The sequence below is a fragment of the Diaphorina citri genome, unplaced genomic scaffold (assembly GCF_000475195.1).
Source record: "Diaphorina citri unplaced genomic scaffold, Diaci psyllid genome assembly version 1.1 scaffold192, whole genome shotgun sequence".
Taxonomy (NCBI): Eukaryota; Metazoa; Arthropoda; class Insecta; order Hemiptera; family Psyllidae; genus Diaphorina; species Diaphorina citri.
In genome coordinates, this window is record NW_007377629.1 from 250,867 (window position 1) to 269,814 (window position 18,948).

Sequence of the window (18,948 nt, forward strand, 5' to 3'; positions counted from 1 at the left end):
TGATCATAAGCACATGTTGGAGATAACCCTACGCTTCGCGGTCACACATAGAGATAGAGAGTAACCATAGCAATCAAATAAATAATACACATTAGGAGTATGGGGTCAAGACGGGCGAGTATATTATTCTGGGGATAATTGAATTTAAGGATTAGAGCTCCCATTGTAGGATCACATGAGACTTTTCTATGATATTTCATGAAATTCGTTAAAATCTCGATTGTTCACCTTAGAATTGCGGGACTGTTAGTCATAGGTACTCGTATCAAGTATCATTTGTTTAGTATGTATCATATTCTGGTCCCTAGGCCCCTAGTAATTTTGTTTGTGATGGTAGTCATCATACCTACGTACATACATAAACCTGTTTTCAGCAATTATTTTTGGCCTAAAGATGCGTTTTTCTTCAAACAGCACCAGTCACAATCAAGGCCTTTTTACCTTTGTTAATTTTATTTCTGTTTGACTGTCATACTTTGTTCTGACGAGAAGTAAGTCTTTATCACATCCACACTCCACACCTACGGTTCTTGTTCCGGTCAGGATCTCGTGTTCGTTTCTCTTACTTTTAGTATCTTATACCAGGAGTATTAAACGTATGTATTTGTTTCATGTTGTCTTGAGTGTGTACAATTTCTTTGCTTGACCTAATCCGTCAAAGTAACTCAGAGGTCATGTAGTAATTTTATTGTTTCAGTGTCTACCTGGTACTTACAGCTTAATAGTTGTGTACAGTTTACTTTGTTCGGATTATCTCTATTAACAGCAATTTGTTCCTCACTTCCATACATGTGTATTCCGCTGAATGGCTCCAAAGCGGTTGGTTCCTACTTTTAAAAGCAAATTAAATATCACTTTAAAAAGCAAATGAAGTTGCTTGATTAGGACAATGGACAATGGACAATTTTTTTCAGTCAATCAGACTTAAGTATAGGTAGGTAAAACCTGTCTATAATTCTATATACATATCTTTCCCTTCTATGTTGTGAAAAATACAAATCTGAGGTCAAACTCCGAAAAAATAACTGTAAAAGGTCCAAAATTCAATTTTTATTTTCCGCCAGAGTCCTGAACTCTGACGTCAGACTTCAGGAGATGCGCAGAAACGTATGCGCACAAACATGAAATTGCGCTATAAGTACACCAATTTTGTACCAAATACATAAGATCTTATTTAGACTGCGGGAGTAAAGGGACTTTTCAGTCTCATTCTGGCAGTATAAACAGGGTATAAATAAAAAACTGGTTTTTGGGGGATTTTTTTCACATTTTCTCACACAAAAGAGCTCTGATCTCGAAATTTGTCGCGACCACCTATGAACTCGAAGCGAGAAAGTTTTAGATAACACTTCAGACTTCAGTCGATCATTTAAGACCGGTTTTAGCGTCACCTATGTTAAGCTACGCCGAGCAAGGCCAATGAATGGATGGGTGACTTAAACATTATATTGGAAATAAAGGGAGAACGGGCTCTAGTCTTGATTTTAAATCATTACATGAAAGTAAAATCAAATCAAGAATGATAATAAACTGAATATTGAACAAATTAGGTAGGTACATAGGTATTCTTAGTGTTGGGAATAATCGATTATGATAATCGATTAATCGATTATTATTGATAATCGTAATCGTAATCGATTATAAAAAATAATCGAAAGTATAATCGATTATGAAAAATAATCGGAAAATCACATTTTGGTATTTTTGCCAATGGAGCAGTTGCAAATGGGTAAAAATTATTAATAAATGGTCAATTCCTATGTAAAAAGTTGGGAAAAAAATCCAAATCTAAGGTCAAAACTCCGTAAAAATAACTTTAAAAGGTCGAAAATTCAATTTTTATTTTCCGTTCTAATGAAAGAGTGCAAATATGTATGACGTCAGACTTTACGCAGTTGTTTTTTTCGTCCGTTAGGTAGCGTTATAATGCAAGCGCGCTAGCGGAGGAGCAGAAAAAACTGCGCAGAAACGTATGCCCACAAAGCACAAACACAACCCGCCAGTCACCAGTCAGCATCATTCTCATGACATTTGTGACACCCTCAATAGATGAGCTATTATTTAGCTCTTAGTTCAGTTATCATTAGTCATCAGACTTAACTGGTCTTAACTGGTTGAATTTGCTAAAAGTACAAGAAGTGCCCCCCCTTCCCCCTTGGTAAGGCACTTTTCTCATGACTTTTCCACGTATTAGAATAATCGATTATTAATCGATTAATAATCGATTAATCGATTATTTGCTAAAAGTACAAGAAGTGCCCCCCCTCCCCCCCTTGGTAAGGCACTTTTCTCATGACTTTTCCACGTATTAGAATAATCGATTATTTTTCATAATCGATTATTGATAATCGATTATGTGAAATAATCGATTATTCCCAACACTAGGTATTCTTTAACCACGATCGAATGAACTACGGGCTAAAAAATTCTCGGAGGGACGGACCCAGCTTGTTTTTTTTCGAACAAGTGGGACCGGTCGGGGGACCATGCAACCGGGCCTGAAATTTTAGAAGAAGCAGCATCCGTGCGGTCGTTACTCCAGGGAGGGGAAGTGTATCGTGAGGGTGATTTGTGATTTCAAAATCCAAACACAAGACGAAGCCGAGCGCTAGTGTTGTTTTGACTGTGCTGAGGTGTGGATTGAGCGTTATTAGGTATCATATTCTGGTCCCTAGGCCCCTAGTAATTTTGTTTGTGATTGTAGTCATCATACCTACGTACATACATAAACCTGTTTTCAGCAATTATTTTTGGCCTAAAGATGCGTTTTTCTCCAAACAGCACCAGTCACAATCAAGGCCTTTTTACCTTTGTTAATTTTATTTCTGTTTGACTGTCATACTTTGTTCTGACGAGAAGTAAGTGAGCGTTAAATTTTTTTGTGAAAAAATTAATTTTCCAGTTTTTATTTTTGTTGGATTAATAATTAATTACTGGCTGTATTGGATTACCTTTTAAAATAATTGTAAGTATGTTGTTCATTTCTTTACCTAGGGTTTATTTGATGTGATAACGATAAAAATACAACAATCCTGTTTGATAATGTCCAAGAAAACATGCCTTCCTGTATGATTTGTTGAAAGCTCTGATAAGTAAATAATTCCGGGATGTTTTTATCTCTACTGAAAATGAAAATGCCCAATTTTAATTATTTACCTTATTACATATCTAGTGCTCTAATGTGAATTTAAATAATAATAAAAAAAATCTGCTTATCAAGAAATAAGTTTAATTTTCGTGATAAAAGCAAGGGTAAAGTTCCCTTTGGAGCTTTGAATAGGGTTGTACACCACCATATTGATTTTCCGAATTTTTCCGAGCTTATCATGTAGAAAGAAAGAGCTTTCGTTGTACACAGATCCTCTGCTTAAAAGTATGCTCAACTTTTTCAGAAACTTAACGTGGGAACATCATTGTAATGAACTATGTAAGTGTGACGATTTTGTATTGACTAAAAGGCCAATGAAATTTTGAGCGTTTTTGTTCAATTTTATATCATTACATTCATTACTCCAGCAGTCCATTTATAGGGCCAGAAACTTAACGTGGGAACATCATTGTAATGAACTATGTAAGTGTGACGATTTTGCACCCAATTATTATAGGTATTGACTAAAAGGCCAATGAAATTTTGAGCGTTTTTGTTCAATTTTATATCATTACATTCATTACTCCAGCAGTCCATTTATAGGGGAAAGTTATCAAATCCATAATATTTTGGAGTGATTGTCACTACCAGATAAACCTTTTACACTGTTGAAAAACCTATCAAACCATTTGGTTTTGGTTTAGCAATAGCCTGTGGGGTGTTTTTCATCAATGGAGACTTCTCTCTTCAATTGTGAGACGATAAGACCTCTATCTCAAGGTGCCTCCACAATTTTAGAGAATATGCTAGAAAAGCACAATGGTGTGCAAGAAAAGACTACAAGTACCTACCTAGGTAGTTGGATGAAACTATTGAGACAGTGTGCCCCATAGAAGGTTACTGTTTTGGAAGAATTAAAGTCCATTTCAATACTAAAAAGAATGTTAGGTATTACTTGAGAAGTGTAGCTGTTTGCTGTCAAGATACCTAGTTGTCACATTCCCTGAAGGTTTGTAGTTTTTCATCAAAGTTTCCTTTTTTCAAGGTGGTCTCTGAAAGAAAATTTTGTTTTTATCCTCTCTCATAAATGTGTTGGTACTTCATGTAATCTACTTGTCTCATTATATCAATCAGGCAAGTGGCCTGGAATACTCGACCAGTAGTTTCCAGGCAGTCTCCACCAACAGTCAGGCCTATTTTCATCAACAAAGTTTCCTTTTTTCAAAGTGGTCTCTGAAAGAAAATTTTGTTTTTATCCTCTCTCATAAATGTGTTGGTACTTCATGTAATCTACTGTCTGAAAATTATTCATATAAAACAATTTATTTTCAGGTAACAAAATGGCTGCAACAATTTTCAACAGAATTGGACAAATAGGTCTGGGTGTAGCATTGGTTGGAGGAGTTGTCAATTCTGCACTTTACAATGGTAAGATTTATACCCAGCCTGTGGATACACTGATGGAAAATATCATACATATATAATGGCCTAGACACACCAAAACCGCACGGTTTTTATTTTGCGGCTGCCGCGCGGCAACCAAGCGATTTTTTTCTTGCGATGAATTTCGCCTATAATTGCTGTCCTTGTAAAGTACACTAAATAAAAGCATTCAAAAAAGTTAAGGCCTAGACACACCAAAACCGCACGATTTTTATTTTGCGGCTGCCGCGCGGCAACCAAGCGATTTTTTTCTTGCGATGAATTTTGCCGCTAGCGGCAGGAGTTATTTTTGAATTTTTTATTCTTCTTTGGACTACTACCAAGAAATTCAACCGCGTCTTTTCAAATTTTTTCAAAAGTCGAAAATTTGTATTTTCTTTACATATATAATTGCTGTCCTTGTAAAGTACACTAAATAAAAGCATTCAAAAAAGTTAGGGGGGGATGGTATTTTAACAAATCAGACTATTTACTAAATAATTACATTTAATAGTTATCTTAATAAACGATCTGTGTTTGTTTCAGTGGATGGAGGACATAGAGCTGTCATTTTCGACAGATTCACAGGAATCAAAAATGCTGTGGTAGGAGAAGGCACTCACTTTTTCGTTCCCTGGGTACAGAGACCTGTGATTTTTGACATCAGGTCTAGACCTAGGAATGTTCCTGTCATTACTGGAAGCAAAGGTGGGTCTGTTAATTCTATATACTTACATATCTTTTCCTTCTATACCCTTGAGGTCTTTCCAATTTTCTTACTAAGTACCTTGTACTTTCCTAAAGTTTAGTGTTAAGTCGGTATTAGGTACTAGTTAAACATTTCCATTGTTATCATTTGAATTTGGATGCTATCATGGAATACCTACCTAAGCAGGCAGCTTGACCATCCCTTCTATACCCTTGAGGTCTTTCCAATTTTCTTACTAAGTACCTTGTACTTTCCTAAAGTTTAGTGTTGAGTCGGTATTAGGTATTAGTTAAACATTTCCATTGTTATCATTTGAATTTGGATGCTATCATGGAATACCTACCTAAGCAGGCAGCTTGACCATGATATTATTGGTTCCAGTACAGATAGGTACCTACCTACTCATGTTGTTATCCTCTTGGCTTAGCCATGTACTCTTTGGATTTTGCCAGAAATTATTTTCTTTAAAAGTTACTTGGAAGCTTTGCTTACTACTCACCCACTCTTCTAGCTATGTACATTAGAGCACTTGCTGTGCTTTATGCTTTATTATAAACACAGTATTAGGTACTAGTTAAACATTTCCATTGTTATCATTTGAATTTGGATGCTATCATGGAATACCTACCTAAGCAGGCAGCTTGACCATGATATTATTGGTTCTTGCATATTTAGAATAAATGATATTTTTTAAGAAAGTTGTTAGACCATGTTAATGGGTAAGATCATTGATGTTATCATGCCTTGTTCTTGTTAGTTAGTTAGTTAGTTAGGCTTCTTCATTTGTTACTTGATAGTTAGTTAGGCTTCTTCATTTGTTACTTGAGCTTTTTCATTTCATATTCTACCTAGACCATGTTAATGGGTAAGATCATTGATGTTATCATGCCTTGTTCTTGTTAGTTAGTTAGGCTTTTTCATTTGTTACTTAAGCTTTTTCATTTCATATTCTACCTAAATAATTTATTCCTCCAGTCATTTGAATGACAATTCAAAACAAATGGATTTTGCAATGTGTAGTTAACTTGAGATCCAAGGGTCCGCTTCATTTGTTACTTGATAGTTAGTTAGGCTTCTTCATTTGTTACTTGAGCTTTTTCATTTCATATTCTACCTACTTAAATAATTTATTCCTCCAGTCATTTGAATGACAATTCAAAACAAATGGATTTTGCAATGTGTAGTTAACTTGAGATCCAAGGGTCCGTCCGTTCACCATTCCAAACAACCCAAACTTTTAGGATGCTCAAAAATCTCTCATTGTTCTCATTAACCATACAGTACATAGGGATTTTATAAGTACCAAGATAGGAAGATCATAAATGCAGGTCTTAGGACCCTATTTAAATAATGTAATCCCTAACAACCCACCATTCCAAACAACCCAACCTTTTAGGATGCTCAAAAATCTCTCATTGTTCTCATTAACCATAGAGTACATAGGGATTTTATAAGTACCAAGATAGGAAGATCATAAATGCAGGTCTTAGGACCCTATTTAAATAATGTAATCCCTAACAACACTCGGATTCGTGTAAAAAACCATTTCAAGAATGTAGGAAGGCTCAAGTAATCGTCATTGAGATCAAAAAACAATGCACGTAGGTCTGTGCCCATGTTATCTTTGATCTTGATCTAATTTTATTATTTTGTCCCAAACAATTTTTTTTCTTTTAAAAAAGAGGAAAAAATGTTTGGTATTTGTGTAATCTAAATGATTTTTTCACTATCCCGGTGTGAATATATAATTTCTTTTAAAAAAGAGGAAAAAATGTTTGGTATTTGTGTAATCTAAATGATTTTTTCACTATCCCGGTGTGAATATATAATTTGTGTTTCCTCCTTTTTACTCAACGAGGGAGCCATAAAATATGAACCTTTTAAGTTGAATCATTAGGTTATATTGTGACGCACATCACAATTTGTGAGAAAGATTTGAAATGTTCTCTACAAAAATTCTCACTTCATTCAAAATCACAGGTAAGGGTAAGAAGAGGGGTAGATGCATTTATTTTGATGTTGAAATTTGAAAGAAAGGAAAAAAATTCAAAAGATTTATGAAGTACCGTATTATCAGTTACCTTAAAATACTCGACTCTTGTTTATTTTGTTTGAATGGGGAGCTAATGACCTTTTATTTTCCTATTGTATTCTCAAGTTTGAACTACTATAAAAACAGAAGCCTAAACGAGTACCGTATTATCAGTTACCTTAAAATACTCGACTCTTTTTTATTTTGTTTGAATGGGGAGCTAATGACCTTTTATTTTCCTATTGTATTCTCAAGTTTGAACTACTATAAAAACAGAAGCCTAAACAACATTGTTCTTTGCAATATAAACCTTTTAACTTCACCCATTTCTCTCCCTCTCTCCTTTGTTTTGATTTTCATTTCTTCTTTCCTTTCTCTTTTTTCCTTAGAAGTTTAGCAGTCTCTCTTATTACACTCCTTTTCGGTCCCTCTTGGATTTTTCCCTTCTTCTAGATGACAATACTTGAACTTAGCTAGAACTAGTATTTCCTATAAAGTCTATAGCTGGACTTTGTTTCGTCTATGTTATTCGATATATCCTTAGAAGTTTAGCAGTCTCTCTTATTACACTCCTTTTCGGTCCCTCTTGGATTTTTCCCTTCTTCTAGAATCTAGATGACAATACTTGAACTTAGCTAGAACTAGTATTTCCTATAAAGTCTATAGCTGGACTTTGTTTCGTCTATGTTATTCGATATGTTCTGCATTCCTGAGGGCTTTTCTCCGTTTGCTATTTTGTTTTCAAAGCTTTACAAAAGCCTCGCCATTCTCCTTGTCTTTTATTACGAACGGAAACATAACAGAACTATGTCTCCAATCCTAATCCCCCATTGTTTTCTACTTACTGCACCTTTGTCTTTGCAGGAAATCTGTACTCGTGCTTATGACGTAGAGAAAATACATACCTACCTACCGAAATACAGTAGTAGACTTATGTAAACTGATATTTCCCGTGGTAATTGAGAAATAAAGGAATATTTAGAGAGGCTGAACCCAGTCCTTTATTATCTGTCTAGATTTCTAAAAAATAACAAAGCCAATCCTATATGGTTTTTATTTGGATGTCTCCAATCCTAATCCCCCATTGTTCTCTACTTACTGCACCTTTGTCTTTGCAGGAAATCTGTACTCGTGCTTATGACGTAGAGAAAATACATACCTACCTACAGAAATACAGTAGTAGACTTATGTAAACTGATATTTCTCATGGTAATTGAGAAATAAAGGAATATTTAGAGAGGCTGAACCCAGTCCTTTATTATCTGTCTAGATTTCTAAAAAATAACAAAGCCAATATGGAGCGAAGTTAACAGCGGAAATATTAAATAAGAATAATAACCAGTTAATTAAATTTACAATAAACATTCTCTCACACCCAATTGATAAGTAAAAAAACATTTTAGTCTGTCTGTCTCTGTTTCTTCTTTACTTGCCTATAATTTGAGTTCGTCTAGTCTGGTCTGGCATTTCCCCTATTATCCTTCCGTTCATATCTTATTCTGTTCCTTCCAGATCATTCTTCATTAATTTTCCTCTTTTCTCATATCTTTTCTTCCTTTCTCCTTTGATTCTTCAGTAGATACCTTCTATATATATAATGTTGCTTCTTCTCGGTTTCTCACTTGGGTATTAAATTATTTCCTTCCCGATGCGATGGTACTTCTTATCTTGTTCCAGAATGGAGCCTGGCATTTCCCCTATTATCCTTCCGTTCATATCTTATTCTGTTCCTTCCAGTGATTTTCCTCTTTTCTCATATCTTTTCTTCCTTTCTCCTTTGATTCTTCAGTAGATACCTTCTATTATGTTGCTTCTTCTCGGTTTCTCACTTGGGTATTAAATTATTTCCTTCCCGATGCGATGGTACTTCTTATCTTGTTCCAGAATGGAGCAGTTGCATTTGGGTAAAATTTATGACTAAAAGGTCGATTTCTATGAAAAAAAAAGTTGTGAAAAATACAAATCTGAGATCAAAACTCCGAAAAAATAACTGTAAAAGGTCCAAAATTCAATTTTCATTTTCCGTCAGAGTCCTGAACTCTGACGTCAGACTTCAGGAGATGCGCAGAAACGTATGCGCACAAACATGAATTGCGCAGAAATGCATGCGCACAAACAGATTAACGCGTTGCCTGCGAGGGAGCTTTCCTCGGGACATTTGATGTGACGTCATCGCGTACGGGAGCGTATGCCGTGACGTCAGAGTTCAAGATTTACAGGTATTTTTAAATCGATTTATCTCGGGATCTAGAAGTCGTAGAAGAAAAAGAAAAATTCCGTTGGTCCTCATTTTTCCAGCACATTAACGCGTTGCCTGCGAGGGAGCTTTCCTCGGGACATTTGATGTGACGTCATCGCGTACGGGAGCGTATGCCGTGACGTCAGTAAAAAATAACAAAGCCAATGTTTGTGCAAAATAACTGAATGGGATGATGAACAATTATATCTATGTACCTACCTTGGATCAATACTCAATAGGTATAAGTATTGCCTTAGTACCTACATATAATTATATTAGATTAATAATGAATGTAGGGAGTTTTTTTTTATTTTACCTATACCTACACGACCCTTAGTAAAACAAATTCAGAAACTTTCCTTTTTGAAGTCTTGCTATGTTTCCGCCTCAAAAGGTCTCCGAGGTCTTGCTCTCTCTTTGTTCATCTTCTCTTTGAATATAATTACATTATGATGAGACATATTGCATTTTTCGCATTTCTTCCATCGAGTAGTTTGAAGTGTGGCACAAAGACACCACATGTCTCTGTGGGGAATACGGGATACTGAGGGGAGACTGCGTCTGAGGGGATGAGAGAGGTATATGACTCACTGGTCCCTGTGTATACTGCTGTATAGTGTTCATATTTTACATGTATAACAGAGTACATATAGAGTCCTTCTTAAAGTATGAAAGCCAGCCTAGTGAGCTTGGAGGGAACGTCTACCTTGTAAGCAGTAGGTCGCGGATTCGATTCCCGCACGGAGCGAATTTTATGACAGATAAGGTTCGTTCTTGGAACGGCTTTCTTTCTCCTATCCTGTCTTCTTTCTCTCTTCGCTTTCGGGACTATAAGAACTTAACAGTTACTTACAGGTTACAGTTCCGTCTATCAAGACTCAGGAGTTACCTACTTTAAGTACTTACTTACATGCATGAAGTCAATCATTTGGTTACTTAGGTACTTTATTTGACCCACATGAAAAGATACCAATGAGTTTTTTTATGCTTATGTTCATATTGTACATGTATAACAGAGTACATATAGGGTCCTTCTTAAAGTATGAAAGCCAGCCTAGTGAGCTTGGAGGGAACGTCTACCTTGTAAGCAGTAGGTCGCGGATTCGATTCCCGCACTTACATGTATAACAGAGTACATATAGAGTCCTTCTTAAAGTATGAAAGCCAGCCTAGTGAGCTTGGAGGGAACGTCTACCTTGTAAGCAGTAGGTCGCGGATTCGATTCCCGCACGGAGCGAATTTTATGACAGATAAGGTTCGTTCTTGGAACGGCTTTCTTTCTCCTATCCTGTCTTTCTCAAAGGTTTTGACTTTTATTTGACTTTACTTCTAGGTTGAGACTGTACGGGGATAAAACACGTAGACGAATCTTCCACACATTACAACTCAAAGGTTTTGACTTTTATTTGACTTTACTTCTAAGTTGAGACTGTACGGGGATAAAACACGTAGACGAATCTTCCACACATTACACTCCTTTTTCTCTCTCTTTCTTTCCATTGCCTTTCTCTCTCTTCTCACGTTCTCCTTTCTCCCGTCGACTTTCATCTTGTCGCAACTGATCTATTCCCTCCTTTTTCTCTCTCTTTCTTTCCATTGCCTTTCTCTCTCTTCTCACGTTCTCCTTTCTCCCGTCGACTTTCATCTTGTGTGTATACTGCTGTATAGTGTTCATATTGTACATGTATAACAGAGTACATATATAGGGTCCTTCTTAAAGTATGAAAGCCAGCCTAGTGAGCTTGGAGCAGCAGGTCGCGGATTCGATTCCCGCACGGAGCGAATTTTATGACAGATAAGGTTCGTTCTTGGAACGGCTTTCTTTCTCCTATCCTGTCTTGTCATGCACTACATTACATTCCCCTCTCACAGAGTCCCGTCTCTTGGAAACGGTATCAGAAGTTGATACAGAGACGTGATATCATTTCGTAGCCAGGACACAGCACAGTACAGGGTTTGATAGCAACTTGACAACGCTCATATGTTGCAAGTCGTAACTTAAGTACTCTTGTCAGTGTTGTGCACACCAGAAACATTTGCAACAGTATGTCATGCACTACATTACATTCCCTCTCACAGAGTCCCGTCTCTTGGAAACGGTATCAGAAGTTGATACAGAGACGTGATATCATTTCGTAGCCTGGACCAGAGTACAGGGTTCGATAGCAACTTGACAACGCTCATATGTTGCAAGTCGTAACTTAAGTACTCTTGTCAGTGTTGTGCACACCAGAAACATTTGCAACAGTTGCGCTAATGTTGCGAAACAAATGTTTCGACTGTTGTGGAACTTTCACGATAAAACCCAACACACTAAATTCTGGTCTGTCATGAGAACCCTGTATTTAACTCATATATTGATCAAACTTGGCGATTAAAAAATGAAGAAACATTTCATCTGATTAAGAAAATTGCACCCATCTATTTTCGGTTTGATTCCAAGCTTGTAAATCTGGGCTCGATTCCAAGCTTGTAAATCTGGGCAAGAAATAAATTTTGGAAAAAAATTATCAGAATTTTTGGAACAATAATGATGTTATTTACAGTTCCATTATCTGTGAATGTCCAAAAATTTCTTTATCACATCCACACTCCACACCTACGGTTCTTGTTCCGGTCAGGATCTCGTGTTCGTTTCTCTTACTTTTAGTATCTTATACCAGGAGTATTAAACGTATGTATTTGTTTCATGTTGTCTTGAGTGTGTACAATTTCTTTGCTTGACCTAATCCGTCAAAGTAACTCAGAGGTCATGTAGTAATTTTATTGTTTCAGTGTCTACCTGGTACTTACAGCTTAATAGTTGTGTACAGTTTACTTTGTTCGGATTATCTCTATTAACAGCAATTTGTTCCTCACTTCCATACATGTGTATTCCGCTGAATGGCTCCAAAGCGGTTGGTTCCTACTTTTAAAAGCAAATTAAATATCACTTTAAAAAGCAAATGAAGTTGCTTGATTACTTGAAATTTCAAGTAGTGAATGAGACGCTTCTAGAACGTCAGAGAGTGGTGTCTTGACTCTTGAGCGTTTCGAAGTACATAGGTGGTGATTTGGTGAAGGAAGTAGTTTTTACTAAGGCATACTTTTCAGCACTCAGCAGGCTATTTCAGTATAGTTTATGTGTGTCACACATGGCCTTGTTGCTTAGCGTGTAAATAAATAAATAAAAAAGATCTAGATTTCGAGAAAAGCCCTCGGTTATGCCAAAATGTTTACATGGTGACCACTGACCACACATGAATAGCCAGCCGAGCTCTTGTAACTTATTTGGCATCTGAATCCTGGAGCCCAAAACCCCTTTTAGCTATGAGCAAACATTTTCGTATCTGGAGCTGAACTCTTGGATTAAACAATCTGATTAACTTTTTTCCGACAAATCAGAATGCTTAATTCGTGCTTAATTTAAAAGTTTAACTTAAACCGAGTTTAAACACGAATTGTCGCTCCGGTCATCTTGGCCCTGGATCGGTCACAATAAATCATTACAAGGCAGACGCGCTACCAACCAAGCTAACTAGGCTGGCGAGGCTTAGGTTTCAATAGAATTCAATTTACCACGAGATTCTGAACCAATAAATCGTTACAAGGCAGACGCGCTACCAACCAAGCTAACTAGGCTGGCGAGGCTTAGGTTTCAATAGAATTCAATTTACCACGAGATTCTGAACACCCTGTAGTGTGTTTGGTATCTAAGTATTAGGTTTCAATAGAATTCAATTTACCACAAGATTTCAAAAAACCCTGTAGTGTGTTTGGTATCTATTATTATGGCCGGCGCGGCTTTACAAGTAATTCCGGTTTTATATTTTTAAGCATAAAAATTTCATCTCTGATATAACATGAGTATCACATGGAGTAGAGCGTTGTAATGGAAGTTCATGGTCGTGTAGAGGTTTACTTTCGTTCGGAACTGGAGAACACTATGAGATGCTATGAACACATAGGTTAGACATGATTGTAATTTTGTTAACCCTTATGCTATTAGTATGTGAAGTTGTGTTTAAATCAAATGGTGATCTTTTATCCCTTTATTTAAGATACCTTATTTATATTTGTCGGCCAAGACTATTGTTTCCTCAAACCTTCAAAAAAAGTCCCATTGTTTCATCTAATTTTTTCCCCCAAATGTCCGGTAGGCAATTTAATTTACGTGAGAGTATTCCCACTAGCACGACACGATTCTTTTCGAACGACAGGTGGGAACGGACCTTTAGATTGTTTGGATATTTTCTGGACAGCAGCTCTTATTTTCCCGCTATGATGACCTACATTTATAAATTGAAAATATCATTGGACGTTCGTACTTAAAAATATATTGTTAAGTGGTCATAGTTTGTACATTTTTGTTAATAGACATTTTTTTGTATTTTGCTTTCTGTTTCAGATGATGGAACACTGGTAGAATATTGAGAAGTCATGACGCGACTAGTGATCGCCTTAGTGGCGGTATATGATGTTTACTATGTTATCCTTTTTTACTTTCTATTATTTCTTTCCCTTTTCCATGAACAACTTTGATGACCGTAATTCTGCCATGAAGTAGTTTTTACTAAGGCATACTTTTCAGCACTCAGCAGGCTATTTCAGTATAGTTTATGTGTGGGAATGGTTTTCCCATTGTTATCGGGTTATCTCATCTACTTTCAATAGGTCCTCAGTGAAGGCTAGGATGTTACTTACTGATTGATTTTAAATGAGACCACTATCTCCTTTATTTCTATAACATTGACGAATATTTTCCTCTCACTAAAATGAGCAACTTGAGTTTTCTTTGGGTGTCCAATCTGGTAACGTGATCTTATAATGATTCTCATTTCTTAGTCATTTGATCATAATGTGATCTTAGGACCAAACTATGACTGTATGATGACCTACATCATTGGACGTTCGTACTTAAAAATATATTGTTAAGTGGTCATAGTTTGTACATTTTTGTTAATAGACATTTGTATTTTGCTTTCTGTTTCAGATGATGGAACACTGGTAGAATATTGAGAAGTCATGACGCGACTAGTGATCGCCTTAGTGGCGGTCGAGAAGTAAACTTTCAATCAAGGTAATCTTAAACTAGGAAAGTCTTTTTTTATTATTGTTTTTATTTTATTATTTTTCTCAACTCTTAGTTTTACACTTTTTCACTTGAGAAAGCTTCAACTCTTGCATTTAATTATGATAAAATATCCGTCGTTTTTGTTCACTCCAATGCTATCAGAAGAGGAAAATTTGTTATTTAAATAATATTTTTTTTATCTTTTGAATTTCAAAATGCATCTAAACTAAAGTGAAGTTTCAAGATGAACTTCTTTTTTTTCTGTGAAGTAAATAAAAGATCTTTTGAATTTCAAAATGCATCTAAACTAAAGTGAAGTTTCAAGATGAACTTCTTTTTTTTCTGTGAAGTAAATAAAAGCGCTGTAGTAAACTTCATTTTATTTATTTATTTTAAAAGTATCTATTCTTTTCTAGAAAAAAGTAAGACTTTAAACTTAGGTACAGCCTACCTTTTTACCTTCATATCACGGTTCTGAAACTACTTCCCAAGACTTACCTTGGGTACCTTTTTTTTTTTTTTTTTAACAAAATCACCCCGGCACCACCGAAGCATTACTTCAGGGTACCTTGGGTACCTAAATTATAAATATGTACAGTACCTATGCAGTATGTGAAAGTAAACAAAGGCTTAAAGGCTAATGAAGTGATGAGCTCTCAAGTAATGTTTGACTAAATTGAAGTTTTACATTATTTTGCGTTCATTTGTATAAAGTATAAGGAAATCGAGAACATTTACTTTAATTTGTAATACCTATTTATGAAAATACAAGGAGTCAAAAGTACATTATATGTACCTACATAGCAAGCTAACGTATTCATCGAAACTCCATGGGAATGTCATGAGCATGACATTCATACATGAGAAACAAATTGCTGCTGTGAATTAGTTAGATGTCTAATAACAGGGCCAACTCATTGCGATTCCATTCAAATATGAAATTAAAAGCGGACCTGGTAGCTCAAGTGCGTGACCAACAGTCCACACTCACAAGAAGAAATTCAAAAACAAACATGATCCTAAGATGCTTAGCACACAAACTCTGGTACCATGAGAGATCGTTAATTAAAGAATGCGACCAAATTGTATTGACCAAACTAACGAGCTGGGAGATCCCGCTTATTTTAGGTTCACAGGTTTCAGAGGTTCTTATCCTTGGGTTTACGCGAATCTTATTAATTAGGGCCAGTCGAACGGTAGGACGTGCAGATTTGTGGGCTTGTCTGTGGTGCCTCTTTTTCCTTTCGCATCAAAGATTGGGCTCATTTTTGGAATGAGAAATTGAAAATACTACCCATATATGTACTTTATGTAGTTGTTCGCTTTTTGCTTCACCTACTTGTGAATTTTATTTCATTCTATTAATTAGGGCCAGCCGAACGGTAGGACGTGCAGATTTGTGGGCTTGTCTTTGGTGCCTCTTTTTTCTTTCGCATCAAAGATTGGGCTCATTTTCGGAATGAGAGATTGAAAATACTACCCATATATGTACTTTATGTAGTTGTTCGCTTTTTGCTTCACCTACTTGTGAATTTTATTTCATTAGGTAGGTATCAGAGAAAACTGTAGATCGTAGATCTAGATTTCGAGAAAAACCCTCGGTTATGCCAAAATGTTTACATGGTGACCACTGACCACACATGAATAGGCAGCCGAGCTCTTGTAACTTATTTGGCATCTGAATCCTGGAGCCCAAAACCCCTTTTAGCTATGAGCAAACATTTTCGTATCTGGAGCACTTAAGTAAATCAAAAGAACAAGACGAAGACCATGGGCACTTGGTTGTAAAAATTTGAATACGTTTATGTAGGAATGCTAGGCATAAAATTGGTATTTCAAAACCGATTATATTGTTTCGTGAACCACTCCTATAGACGTCTAGAATAACTAATAATCTATTTTCTGAACGTTTGCCCTGTACAAATATGAATAATACTGATTTGAACCTATGCTCTCTGCGGAGATTTAATTTGAATTTTTGGTATGCATTAATATTTCATATTTATGGACTGTTAAATAAAAATAAAATCTGTGTTTACCTTTAGGGCTATTTTTTTTTTATCTTCAAACATTTTATTATTATGAATACTTTTTTGTGTTTTTGGAATATTTTTACATTCAATTTTTTTCTCTCTCTTGATCAAGCTATCTGTATAAAATGTGTTAACATGTGAGCACTCATTGTTCCCTAGTGTGGATATCATCAAATCATGTACCTATTGTTGGTAATATAGTAGGTACTCTTTTTGGATTTTTATATATCCGAATAGATAGATGTATATTGGCTTATTTTGCAGCCACTTTTCAAGTTTCCATTTTTGCAGAGGATCCACCCAAACCTCTTCCACTCAAAGGTTAGTGGCGGTCATTGCGGGGTTAAGTTCCGCTTCCTTGATAAAGCGGAGGAGTGTAAGCATTCTACCGCACGATACCTACCCCGGGTTTGGAATCAAAAAGTTCGACAATGATCAGTTTATTAATTATCGACTTATGGAGACAGGGTTTTCGGAATTTTTTACAGTGTTAGAGAACGGTTTAGTGATGACCACATCGGATTTGTCACCTCTCGTGAACATGCCGGTTAATCTAGTCGTGGTAGAGGAAACGCCTAATCGTACCTCAACCCATAAACTCGAGCTATACGTTTTGGATCGGAGGAATATCTTAAATTTTCCGAACGAAACGTACGTTGCTCAAATAATGGAAAATTCCAAGTCCGGGACTGGGGTGAAGGGTTTACCAATCTTGGTGGCGTCTAGTCATAAGCATCCTCATCAGCTGGTCAGATACTCCATCACCCAGGGCAATGATAACCATACATTCGCACTGAAGAACCCCACGACACATGAGATTAGAAACAGTACCGAGTCCAAGAGCGGTGTATTACTGGTAACAAGTGGAGATATTGACAGAGAGGAAGTAGCGCAATACTCCCTAGTCATTACAGCTACTGACGTCAAAGGAATTAACAAGGCTGAAACACATGTAACTGTGGATGTCCTCGATGAAAATGATAACAGTCCTGTGTTTAGCCAGAAGGTGTATCGGTTTATCGTGGGAGATCTCAAGTCGTCATTGAATTCAAATGTTTCGCATTGGAAAAAGTTCTCATCAATAGGCTCTGTGTCAGCCACGGATGCTGATGGCGATAAAGTTGCATACAAATTAGCTGTACCTAGTAATTTGGTTGTCATTGTACCTCAGACGGGAGAGTTATTGCTGACGGGGGATCCGCCCTCTGATGATGTGGAGTATGAACTGACGGTAGAGGCACATGACTTACAATCACCCAGTAGATATGCCCGGGAACCTGCTCAGGTGTGGCTTCAGTTCAATTCTCCCGTGCTCCAGGATGAGCAACTCTTGCAAATGATTGATAGGAAAAGTGAAGCACCACATAGGATTGAGAAGAGACGGGTAACACGTGCTGTGCGACCCACGAAACGGATCGACTTCTCGGAAACGGACGGGGAAATGGAGGGTCGAATTGTTTTTGCGCTCGAAAAAGAAACGGAACGCGAAAAGTTTAAAATTCGTGACGAAAACCCGTGGATTACCGTCGACGAAAACGGAGATGTGCGAGTGAAGAAACGATGGGATTTTGAAGAATTGGGACCAGAGAAAACGATTGACTTCTGGGTGACCATCAATAATCAAGCAACGAATGGAGGTAAGACTCTGGATTTGATTTTCATTTTCTTTCAAGTGTTTATTTTACAGAATAGAACAGATTGCTTTAGTTCCCAGACAACAGACTACCTTATGCCATTAAAACGTGCTCCTTGCTTGGTTCTGATAATACTGAAACTACTTGAATTTTAATTATCCATGCACTCACTTTTATTTTATTTCCATACTAATGAAGAGTACAGGATACGGGAGCAAATGAGCACTAGTATTGTTCCAGAAGATGTTCAATACTCTTCAACTATTATAATAAACATCAGGGAAAAGAAATTAGATTCAAATCTCGACTTTTTTGAAAACTTTAATTTAATTATACTAGTCTTGTATTCAGAGATTTGAGTAGTGACGGACGGATGATGTGTTGGGCAGATTAATGCACGCTATGGTTTAAAAAACATAAAACTTGCTCTGGGCCTCATTCATAGGAGAAACATTGCGAGCGTTGCGTAGTGGAGATTTAAGATAATTTACCAAACACAGCACAGCGCAACAACGTGGTGATTAAAAAATATGAAAGTCATGGCCGTGTTTTGGTTGCTTTGTCATTGTGAGTACAACCTAAACAGTACACCACGGACCAGACTAGTTGATGTTTAGAATTCAGAGCAGTTGACTGTGAACATGGACTATAACGAATATTGGATTTCAATTATCTACTCTTCTATCCATAGGTCCATAGGAGGTATGGTTAAAAAAACATTAGGGGAACTCCGAGCTC

At 36.6% G+C, this 18,948-nt stretch overlaps 2 protein-coding genes across 2 annotated transcripts in view; both read left to right on the forward strand.

Annotated features, from left to right (window-relative positions):
- The window catches only part of LOC103505750 (protein l(2)37Cc), a 24,900-nt gene extending 10,434 nt beyond the window's left edge, over positions 1-14,466 (forward strand). The window contains exons 2-4 of the mRNA XM_026820999.1: positions 4,421-4,516; positions 5,057-5,222; positions 14,463-14,466. Of these exons, the coding sequence (XP_026676800.1) occupies positions 4,429-4,516; positions 5,057-5,222; positions 14,463-14,466 (258 nt within the window). The 5' untranslated portion in view covers positions 4,421-4,428. The remainder of the gene's footprint in view (positions 1-4,420; positions 4,517-5,056; positions 5,223-14,462) is intronic.
- Positions 14,463-18,365, forward strand: LOC108251958 (neural-cadherin-like). The gene is made up of 2 exons (XM_026821000.1): positions 14,463-14,527; positions 16,911-18,365. The coding sequence occupies exons 1-2, from the start codon at positions 14,495-14,497 to the stop codon at positions 18,363-18,365; spliced, it is 1,488 nt and encodes a 495-aa protein (XP_026676801.1). The 5' UTR covers positions 14,463-14,494.
- Positions 18,366-18,948: the final 583 nt, after the last annotated feature.

Coding starts and splice junctions, on each gene's coding strand:
- LOC108251958 (XM_026821000.1), top strand. CDS start 14,495: ATGACGCGACTAGTGATCGCCTTAGTGGCGGTC. Junction 14,528..16,910: donor TGATCGCCTTAGTGGCGGTC/GAGAAGTAAACT, acceptor TTAGTGGCGGTC/ATTGCGGGGTTAAGTTCCGC.